Raw genomic sequence first — 11,994 nt, 5'->3', positions numbered from 1 at the left:
GCTTGTATTGGTTATTTACAGTCTATACAGTTTTATTTATCCCAAGAATATATAATACTTTTTTTGTTTTTTTAATTTGAATCTGATATTTTTACAGTATTTATGTGCATCTTAATTATTATTTAAAGGTACACTGAGTGACTTCTCTGGTTGATGGACAGCCACCTGCTTTGTCTGGAATGTTTCACAGTATGGCATTAACTTCTCTACTTAGTCTTCATTCAAATCCAGGTGTTTTTATTGCTCAAAAATGTGTTGATAATCACACATTCTTGCTTTGAGTGGGGTTTCCTCTTCATAAATCTGAACTGTATGTTGGCCTGATGCTATCACCTGCTTGTCTCCATGGAGATATTATACCATATTGTGTAACATTTCTGACAAAACAAAAAGTTATGCAGTGCAACTTTAAGATTTTATTTATTTTTCTTCATTTGGAGTGTTTTGTTGAAATGTTATAGGTTATAGTTTGTGTATGTATCATGTCTGCTTTTGCATTATACACGTATCCCAGTGCAGTCATATAGGCCTACTGTATTTCTACTATTTTGTATTACTTTTGATATTTGATGCAACTTCTTATTTTTGGCTTCATGTCTGGATTTAAATAAACATATCTATCTATCCCTCTGCTGTCCACTGTTTTCTGCTAAAGTCCACAGACTGCATGTAAATCCAGTTTAACAAGGGGCAGTGCGGAGGTCTTGTTTTGGACTGAAGAATCTCACACTGGTTTGTGATCCGGTCTGCAGTCGGACTAAACAAGGACCACACAGACTGGCGGGACATCTAGACCAGAATGTTCCCACACCAAAGACCACAAATTCACCAGGAACAGGTTTAAACAGGCAGCGGATCACATGGACGCAAAGTAAACGTTAGAAGCATTACGGGAAGTGGAGGGTAGAGGAGTCAAAAAGTTTAGTTAGATCATATTGTCAATATAAAACTTTTGTCACTTGTAGACAGTGGAAAGATTAAATTAAACTTTTACTCAAGAATACTGTTAAACTGTCAGATATAAAAATAAACTACTGTGTTAAGTATAATTTTATTTCTTTAAAACTACAAAGGCAGTTGAGTAAATGTTATATACTACTAAATGACCCGACTGTAACAAATGTTGACATGGGATTGACCATTAGCGGTTCTCATGTTTAATAATTCTATTTGACCAAACTTGTAAAGCAATCTTGGGTAATTTTATAAGGCAACAAATTCATTAGCTAGTAGTGAAAAACTAAGGAAGGGGAGAGGAAGGAAGTCTACATTTGTTAATTTCTGCTTTCAGATTACATTGCAAAACTCTCAGGCCTTTCATGGGCAGTTAATATGCTAATTATAATTAGTGTGGTTGGCTCAGTATAATGGAATCACTGACTTGTCTCTACTAGCAGCAAATAAGTGATCAGGTTCAACATTTGTAGATCTTAATGGATACTTTTAAATACTATACAACTGACATTCAAAAAACTACATTTCTAAACACTAACCTTATTGTTTAATAATTAAAAAGTTATTTCACTGAATTACACCACTACAACAGTGACCAAACGGAAAGTTATAATGTGCATACTCAGTGTGACTCATCTGTACATACATTCAGAGAACATCACAAAGGGATGATAGGTGACAGGTGACCTATTTGGAGAGGTCCAAAATCACTATAGCACCTCGTCTGTTACATAGGCTTGAAATAAGGAAATGTAACCAAATGAAATTGTGCATCAGTATTCATGTATTCATCAAATATTAAAAAATAAACCACACATAACTAGAATAGTTATAATATATGTATATGTATGTATACAAAATCTACTATTGTAAAATGTGGCTCTTTTTGTAAAAAGTACTTCATCAGGCCCAGTTTAGTCCAGATATAGAATTGGTTTGGTCCTGGTCTAGTCCTGGTGTCATCCAAGGTTTCGTCTCAAATTGTTCATTGTCAAAACAAGCTTAACAAATTTAAATAATGTTGGGACCAATGTCTAACTTTTCTTGTAATTTAGGGAATTGTTTTTACTCAAGTGCTGTATTGTAAAAGCAGCCATTTGTGAAAAAGCCTGAAGAACAAAAAAAAAAAGTAAACAGCATGTGGCTATCTCAGACAATCGTTTCTAGTTCATGGTTCAACATCAGAGTTCATTTTGAAACATGCCCTTCACTCATGCTTCAAAATCAGGTACAGGACAAAAGAAGAGGGAGAAAGAGCTTTAGAAACCTTGCAGATTTTATTATTATTAACAAACTGTCCATTTTTCATCTGTACAGAACAAAAAAACACAACAGAAAGTGGACAGAGAATTGAATGCAATGATCTGGAGCATCATGAGACACACAAAAACAGTTTACAAAAAGTTTCATCACAACCTAAAATCATCAAAGTCGTTTTGCTCTGGACAACAGCGAGGGACCGGTGGCAAATCGCAACCAAAACTGTGGCCATTACAGTCACTCAAATCTCATTCACTCACTCACGCATTCATAGAGCCACAGCGTCACCTGCCTCCACGTCGCAAAGGATTCTGGGAGCATTTGTAGTTCTTATAGACATGGGGAACCAGCGGTGAGTAGGCACGCTTTTAGAAAACAGAAAAGGCATATTGAGAGAGTCATTTACAAGCAGGAGGGCAGCACTCGTCACACCAAGCTTCAATGTACAGAGTAAACCAATAGTACGAGATCCAACAGTTTACAGTAATGCACAGTATAGTACACATGTACAGGGGGCAGGCCCACAGGAGGGGAGGGGCCTGATAACCAGTTTGTTTGATACAAGAAAGCACAAGTAAGATGATTGAAAAAAATAGCGTATTTAAAAAACTAAACAAAAAATCAGTACAAATGCTGAAAATATTAGAATTTTCACACTTTATTTTAGGGTCCACTTATTAACATCTAACGAGCTGCTCATTTTTAATAAAGTGGTTAATTTTGTGTTAATTAATATATTCTAGTAAAGTTACTGCATATTACTATGACTTTAGGATTATTATTTTTTTTGTAGTTTTTACCTATTGAACATATCCATGTACGAAGCTGTCCAAACGTCATACTAATTAATTAGCAGCAATAAAGAGTGTCCTCATGGGAAAGTGTTAGTAAATGTATAATTAGCAGCAGAATAAGGTTTTGCAGACATTAACAAGGCTTGAACCAACATCAATTTAACCGCTTATGAATATGCAAAACAACTAGTTACATTTTAATATGGGTCCTATAAAATTAGTGTTAGCGAATTTGCGCATAGACATAGTCCAATGCCAGCAAACAGTATTTTACAATATTATATTTCCAATATGATCTTAAGTGATTTGGACACAACAATTCAATAAAAAAGAAAACATATGCATCCGACAACAGTATTTAGCTCGAACCAAGGTTAGCTTAGTACTAAAGTTTAGGAGTTTGAAATTGCAATGCTGACTGTTTTATTTTAGATTACACCTCAACATTCTATAGGCCAATAATATTTAATGGAGATTTAGTAGTGCTTTAGCAGGCAGCTAAAATTAATATTGTTAAAATGCAGGGTTTTGTTGTTATATTGTGAGTTCTGGGGTCTAGTCACTAACAGAAATGACCAGGTTCAACATTTGTGAATTTACCTTTTAGAAACTTCATGGCAAAGTACAATGTAATCTGGCTGTTGTCCTCCATCTGGAATTATGAGGTCACATGATCACATTCTAGAATCTGAAATCCACCAATCAGGGACTTGCATTACTTCTTTACTTAACATGTGTCCAAATATGGAGTATGTGGAGCAAGTGACAATACATTTTAACAAACTGCTAATACACAATTCATTGAGTGTGTAGAAGTTAGTGCTGCCTAGTGGTGACGTGGCATATTACAAAACAAAGTTAATTTTGAAAAAACAAAACCATTACATTTAGAGATCCATTTTAGCCATTATGTTTTGAGAAGCTAAATTGCATAATAAAAATGCTAAACAACAATGAAGTTATCCAAATGCATACAGTTTCATTTGGTGTGTAATGTTCCTGTGCAAAACGTCAGAAATGTTGTGCATCTGATATTTGGTTAACATGTGCCAGAAGCAAAGCTAACTCCCCCCGCAAACTATAGACAACACGTTTGAGCTGCAATATCTTGACTAAGACAAGATGGCGCTGTTCTCTTGTTTGGCTTGAGGCTTGATGTAAAGCTTGATCATCACAAGCAGCTTTGTAATTGCAATTTAAGCCACACGCCGTCTGAATTCTACAGTACAGCGCAAATATCAGGTCTTCTAGTTTTTTGTTATTTGTGAGATCTGGGCACCATTTTCTTTATTGGTGCAAGATAGGACCAGTGCCTTGATACTTAAATTCTTGTCAATTGCATTATTTAAATTAAAAACAACAAAATTTGTATACTATTGACACAGTACTGTATTTATAAACTCACTGCATTCAAGTCATAACCCGTCTATAGACTAATATTATTGTCCTGTCAGATTTGCTTGCCTTCCTATACACCCATAAATGTCATACATCTATTTAAAACTCATTCAGTGTGCCATCCCAAAGATATCAAGCATCCTTTTTAAAGCAACAGTGGTCATTCCCAAACTACCAATACAATTAAAAACACCACACCATATCCTAACACCTGCAATCCTTGATGTGTTTAATGATCAACTATATAAAAAGTTGGATCTACAAAAAGACGCGGGGTACAAAAGTATGCTAGTTAGTGGCTGCACCTCTTCTTGTGTCAATCATAACTTCAGTGTGCCGTTACTGGATATGTGACAACACAATGTGGATCAAGGGAGAGTGACAATATGAATTTTTACAGAGCTAGCTAAAATTGAAAAGAGTATACCTGCTAATACAGGCTCCAGTCAGATATTGGGAAAACTCTTATCCAAAAATTAGGTCAGTTGCCACAGCGATTAACATTTTAAAACAAAATATATTTCAAATGGGAAAAGTCTTCAAAATGTCACATATATAGGAATAATTGGTTCATTTAATACTTCTATAAATAGGCAGAGCGGCACACAGTCTAGGGGGAAAAAAGAAAATTAAAATGTATTTAAACGTAGATTACTTCAGATTGTGGCAAAATTGAAATATTTATTATTCACTTTATTTATAAAGGTTTGTTGTCATTGATATCCACCCACAACTCACTGTCCACTGCTAGTTATACAAGTTGTTGTTTTTTGCACAACTTTTCAAAAAACCCCATAAAGAATTGGACAGGGAGTAGTGACGCTAACAAAGCTGGCACGTCACAGTTGTGCACAGGGTCAATTTTTCAATGTCAATGCAACTCATTACTGACTTTCCATATACAGTGTCCCACTAACCCGAGAGTTGTCACTTCAACCCCTGCTTTGACCAAGTGCATGTGGCCATAGTGTCCTTGGGCAAGGCACTTCACCCTCTTGCCTATGTATTGGCAGCCTTACTTCTGTCTACCCTAGGCCAGCCCCGGCTTACCTTGCTGATCCCCTTGGTCCAGATCCAATTCTATAGATCTACCAAAACAGCCACAATGGTGCCTGTGAGACTGTACATTTGTGCCTTCACTTTCCCCAGTGTTCAGTAACCTATTCCTTTACATTTACGGTCTAAAGCTGCTGCCCTCGCCCCCTTTCTGCCTGTCCCACTCGCTGGACAAAAGGCAACCAGAGAACATTCAAAACATAGAAAACAATGACTTTGATCATTAGTAAACAAATAAATAAGGCTATGACAAAACAATATATATATATATATATATATTTATAGATATAAAAAAGAACGAAAGAAAGAAAAATGTGCAATGATTCCAGTATCATCTTTACACAGAAAAGTTCACATCTCCACAATAATCTACGATAGTTTTATTTCTTTACAAGTTTCTTTTTTATGAATTGCGTTTTCTAATCAGAGACAAAAAAACAGCCAGAATTATTTGAAGGGATTTCCTAGTTTGCCAAAAAGTTCCCAGAGATGCTGAAACTGGGACAAATTGGTGGTGTGTTCATGGTACACATTTGAAATGGGAGAAAATCAAATTTCAAAACGTCTCCTAAGCTCTCATTTCCATGATGTTCTTTAATTATTATATATTTGTGGCTCGGTTGGAGGGCTGGTTTGTTGGCACCGCCCGCATGGCAGTCCGATGGCGATAAAATCAAGCGCGCACACATCAACATCATCAGCCAAAGTTAAAGAAGCTATCCAGAGCCAAAAAACAAAACCAAAAAAACAAAACAAAACATTGAAGCGTGGACGTAAAGAAAAAATTAATAGACAGTTTTTCGCACACACAAACATTCTCACCAAAGCAATCACACACGCATTTTAAAATACTGGAGTCATTAACCATCCCATCCCATTTCTACACATTTACACTGCCCCAGATTTCACTTGGCTCCTGAACTTCCTTACCTCCATATTTTTAAACTTTAACATTAGATTTTTACAGCTTCAAAATCCCATTTTCCTCCCAAATCATCCCCACAATTACCACTCCCCCCCAAGCAGCAGAGAAAGGACCAAAATAATACTGTATCTAATGGGCGGCCGTCTTTGTAGGAAAGAATTGGAAGAAAAAGAAACAAAAATGTGGGCGGTAGTGGGTGTCCGAACGCTCTTGAGGAAGAAGGGGTGAGTCAGACAGATTTTATCCACTTGTTTGGGGGGATTGTGGGTAATGTAGTTCAGCGCTGGCTCCTTCCATAGCGATGTTAAAAGGAGAACAAACACAAGTATTTCGAATGGATCAGCAGGGGAGCGCTAAACCAAAAAGGGGGAGGTCCATATTTGGGCGTTTGGGCGATGGTGGGCGTGTCCTGAGCCCAAATGGGCGGGGTCTACCTGTCCTTGAGTTCCTGGGTGACTCGCTTGGTGAAGCGGCCGCACAGCAGACCCATGAGGAAGAGCAGAGCCACGCCCGCCCCGATTACCGTCAGGATGTAGTTCTTAGACGGTGACGTCATCACCTGCATGGCCAGGTCTGAGAAGCCCTCGGCCGGAGCCACCTGAGGAAAGAGAGGAAAAGGTGTGAGGTGATGGGGACCGAGTGATATCATATTAATGAGTTTCAGAATTATTTCGTTTTTAAGAATAACACTGAAGGCAGATTTGAAATCTACAGTAGAATTTGCCTGTTCTGGTTTAACACTGCATGCAATTACAAGGCTTATACACATGAAACCAAGACAAGATTGACAACATTCAATTTTCAAAGACAACAAGCATTCCATCTGAAATATGGCATTGTTTTTGTTCACTGTTAAGGTAAGGTAAGACACAGTTTATTGAAATTAGTAGAGGACAAATTTCCCTACGAGGACAATAATCAGTTTGTTTGTGTTACTTTTGTAAAATTTGTACAACTGGTTGTTTAGATGTTTGATATTGTACTAAATTACTAAATTATATTGTATTAATACCTTAGCGGCATAGCTCCACATGTCGATGCGGTCCTGGAGCCTCTTCTTACACTCTGGCTGCAGTCGCACGCGCTTGTCCTGCAGCGCCTCCATCAGGCACGACATCTCTGACAAACACACACAGCACACATTTTAAATTGAATAAAATATGAGTATACAATCAAAATATCCAGACACTTTGAAGGTGTATAACAAGTACACAGTAAAAAAAATGCATTACATGTATATTGACACATTACATCATAACCTATTTAGACTAGTTTCAACAAGATATTCATTGTTCCATTTCATGAAAAACTGTTTGCATAATTATATGCAGTTTTCTTTCTATACAAAGTATATTTTAACAGTTTCTGTATAGGTTTATGTTACGTGGTATGAATCGTGGACTTACGGCGCCCCCTGCCTGGTGGGATGGCAGCACAGTGATGTTTGATGTCCAGAGCACAGGCTGTGTGTAGAACAGGGTCAACAAAGATGTCTGCTTTACTCTCCTTCAGCATGTTCAGCACCTCCTGCAAGTCAGAGAGGACACACAAGACAGGACAACGCATTTTACAAGGTTTATCATTCTTTAAAGTTGTCAATAGCATGAGTAAAAAATGTGGCTATAAGCTTGTACGATGAGCCAATTATTCGCATTTCCAAACAATAAAAACACAACCAATAGTAACAGTTTAAAAATACATTTCTAGTAAAGTATAAGAAACAAAAATAAATAATGGAGCTAAATCGAGACTTTTAAGATTTAAAGTATATTGTGGCCAAGTCATTTTTAAAAGTTTCTCAATTAAATGGAAATGAGCAAAAGCAACTGAGCCTGTAGATATCATTAACAGTAGTCCCAGTGCTATCAGTTTGTGTGCACGCTGTGTTGTGCTGCACCTGTGCCATACCTTCTTACAGCCCTCCTGTTTGATCTTCAGTAGATTCACTTTGAGACACTCCTCCACCTGCCCCGTCTGCTCCTGTGCTGCCGCCTCCTCTGGACAAAGCCGAGAGATCTGAAAACACACACACACAAAGATAAATATATAATAAGCAATTTTATTCACCTATGTCTAAGAGGTTTACATTGAAAAGGTTTTTGAAAAATTAGAAAATGGCTGTCAAAACAAAAACTACAGAATTCATCACAATTTAAATTAGTTTCAAATAGCAAATGGCAAAATGCTGTTTTATTATGTAAAAGAATTACTCACCCTGTAGTCTAGGTATTTACACATGTATATTCTCAAACACATGTGATTCTCGTATTAGTTTAAGTTATACATTTTACACTTGCATTGGTGTCTTAATATGAATAGCAAATATTCACTACTGCAATAAATGCACAGGGTGTCCCTAAAGTCTCATTTCTGTGTAGACTCTGCACACCTGACTGGGCGACAGGTACGTTGGAGGAGAAGCACTTGGTCTGAAACGTTAAGAAAACTCCCGGACACTGTCTGACTCTTGATTCACTTTTAGTCATGTACATTTGGGTCCCTCTGACTTTGACCTTAGGAAGGTCAGAGGGACCGAAAAGTTGTGAATAAAAGTGAATCAAGAGTGAGACAGTGTGCAGGAGTTTTCTTAACCTTTCTGTCCATAAAGTCTCTTCACAATTTAAAAAGAAATGTATAACAAAGGCAATTGATAGTACAGTAGAACAAGTCTGATTAAGATATCTGTTTTTTTTTTTTTTTACCTCATTTAATACACCTCTATATGGGCACCATTAGTCATATGACGCACATCAAGACAGTACTAAATTTCTTGCCATTTTCACTGTAGCATAGCCTCATCAATAGATGCAGTCGCATCAGTTATCTTTTGCTTTAGTTCTGTAATGTCCTGCATCTTTGTACGACACACAATATCTTTAACATAGCCCCAAAAAAAGAAATTCAAAGGTGTGATATCTGGTGAACGTGGTGGCCGCTTTATTGGTCCATCCCTTCCAAACCCTATGGTCTGGAACTCATGAACATGCAGACTCCGATGTGATTAAAAACTTTTATAAACACTGAGCACAATAGTTTATTTTATTTATTTATTGGTTTATTTGACAGGGACAGTGTACATTAATAGCATTGCTGCAAATGCACCAGAATTAGCCAAAAGGCTATTTTTCATCCGTTGTCCCTGGACAGATGGCAAATCTGTCTCCCTAAAAACAAAAGTAAAATATTATAAAGTGAAAATTACAATATAGTATAGAAAAAAACATTAAAAACAGATATAACAAACACTGTAAACAAAAGTGTTCAGAAAGGACAAACAAAACACAGGCATTATACCGACAGTCCACAGCCATTCAACATCCAACTCAAGAGAAAACACAAGTGTTTGGTTAGTCAGGGGGGAGTCATTAGTAATGTTAATGCAGACATGTTTGATGTGTTATGAACCAGTTTTTTAAATGTTTTTTGAACAGAATGTAGGTGCTTATTTCTCTGATGTTCTGAGGGACCGAGTTCCAGTCCTGTGCAGCTGTAACTGAAAAGGCACTCTGACCGAAGACACTTCTCCTCAGAGGAACAATACAGTCTCCTCGGGCAGACCCTCGTGTGACCCTCTGAGAGCTGGTTCTTGTGTTCACAAACTGATTGAGTGGAGGGGATGACAGACCATTAATGATTTTATATATTAGAGTTTTGAATACTTGATGACATTCTCCCAACTTAACAGTTTATGCTTCTGTAAAATGGTGCAATGATGATGTCTTGAAGGTTTTTTATCTAGAATCTTGATTGTCCGTTTGTATAATGATCCAATGGGTTTTAGTGTTGTTTCGTTTGCCTGTGACCATGTTGTAAGACAGTATGTTATGTGCGAAAGGACCATAGCATGCATGAACATTTTAGCTGCCTGCAGTGATAAATGTGACCTAATGAATCTGAAATTGGACAAGTTAAACTTTACACGGTTGCACAATTTTTTGATTTGTGATTTAAATGTTAGTTTTGAATCAATTAGGACCCCAAGATATTTGAATTCTGACACAACTTGTATTTTTTCCCCTGCCACAAAAATATCTGTCTGATTACTAGTACTTGTAATGTTTGATTTAGAAAAGAACATTGCTACTGTTTTATTTACATTGAGCTTTAAGGACTGATTTAACCATTCTGAGACATGGGCCATGGATTGTGTGAGTTTATCAGCTACTTGAGTTGTGTTTTTACCATGTGCATAAATGACTGTATCATCTGCATACATCTGAATGAAGACATTGGAACAGACTGAAGGGAGGTCATTTATGTACAGAGAGAAAAGCAATGGACCTAGAATGGAACCCTGCGGGACACCAGTAGACAGAGGGAGGGGAGGGGAGGGGAGGGGTAATTATCCATTCTGACAGACTGTGATCGATTTGATAAATATGATTCTATCCATTTTATTGCATGTGAGGAGAAGTTAAACTTGGTCAGTTTGGTGAATAATATTTTATGGTTTACAGTGTCAAAAGCTTTTTTCAGGTCAAGAAACAGCACCAACCACACCACCCTTATCCAGTAAATCTTTGAGATTTTCAATAAAATAACAATTAGCCGTCTCTGTTGAGTTGTTGAGTTAATGAATATATCTAATCAACAATTTTAAACTTGTGAACACCCTGTACATTTTTCTGCACTGGTAACGGTAACAGACATAATGACATTCTTGGACATTTTAAAATCATGTTACATACTGTGTAATTGCACTCTGCTTATGTGATTAATTGCCAACCTTTTATAGAACACCCTGTACAATATGAAGAAATAGTGAAGACGAAATATGATTTGCCTATGCACTTGTAAATATGAAATATGGATTGCCACACTCTGAAAATAAGAATTTAAAGTGCTAAGCTTATCAGTCTGGGCTGTATTTATATAGCTGTGACATAGTTCATTTTGACAGTGGTTCCATTTGAATCCATTTGAAAGAGCCAGATGACATGTTGCGATAAATAGCAGTTTAGTGGCTGACTGCACAGCTGCACACATTTACACTTGTCACAAAGCATCAGGGTCTGGAGGCAGAATGTAAGGGCCTCATGTGTCTGTGATGGAAATGAACTGACAGTTAACACAGACCTATTACACTGTGGGAATGATCGCAGTTTGTGAATCCCTTTGATTTTGATTTGGACCAATTGGTTCTATGATTCTTATAGGAAGTGACAACAGTAACAAATAGCATTACACTTTATTTAAACATAAAGGAAGGCTGCATGTATTAAAAAAATATATTACTTAATGAATATACATTAACGTGATTTTGGCTGTGCCTGGAGGACTCCTGGACCTGTAGAGTTGAAGGTGGGTATGCAGGTATAAGGAACAGTGTGATTGGTCCAACGAATTTCCACATTCCAAACTCTTGTACTCAGTAACACCTAGCTTTAATTAGGTCACTACAGTGCGTGTTACATAGTACATGAAATTTCAGTGGCCACTGAAGGCAGCACACACTCCTTGACCGTTTTTGATCAGAAAGCTCAGAAATTACCTAGTTTAATAGCCAAAATAAAATAGCCAGAGAAGAGTAGGAACAAAAGACAATGGTATTAAAAACAGAACTTGCTCATTTTAAACAGTTTGCAGTGGTCCAAAGTTATTCCTTAC

At 37.0% G+C, this 11,994-nt stretch overlaps 1 protein-coding gene across 2 annotated transcripts in view; it reads right to left on the bottom strand.

Moving 5' to 3' along the window:
* Positions 1-2,212: 2,212 nt before the first annotated feature.
* The window catches only part of glg1a (golgi glycoprotein 1a), a 61,537-nt gene continuing 51,755 nt past the window's right edge, over positions 2,213-11,994 (bottom strand). For both annotated transcript variants that reach the window (XM_033967617.2, XM_033967619.2), the window contains 4 exons: positions 8,296-8,403; positions 7,794-7,914; positions 7,400-7,506; positions 2,213-6,985 (listed from right to left, as the gene is read on the bottom strand). In XM_033967617.2, coding sequence (XP_033823508.1) covers positions 6,818-6,985; positions 7,400-7,506; positions 7,794-7,914; positions 8,296-8,403 — 504 coding nt within the window. In that variant the 3' untranslated portion in view covers positions 2,213-6,817. The remainder of the gene's footprint in view (positions 6,986-7,399; positions 7,507-7,793; positions 7,915-8,295; positions 8,404-11,994) is intronic.

The sequence above is a fragment of the Periophthalmus magnuspinnatus genome, chromosome 6 (assembly GCF_009829125.3).
Source record: "Periophthalmus magnuspinnatus isolate fPerMag1 chromosome 6, fPerMag1.2.pri, whole genome shotgun sequence".
NCBI lineage: Eukaryota > Metazoa > Chordata > Actinopteri > Gobiiformes > Gobiidae > Periophthalmus > Periophthalmus magnuspinnatus.
This window is presented reverse-complemented; position numbering and strand designations above follow the sequence as displayed.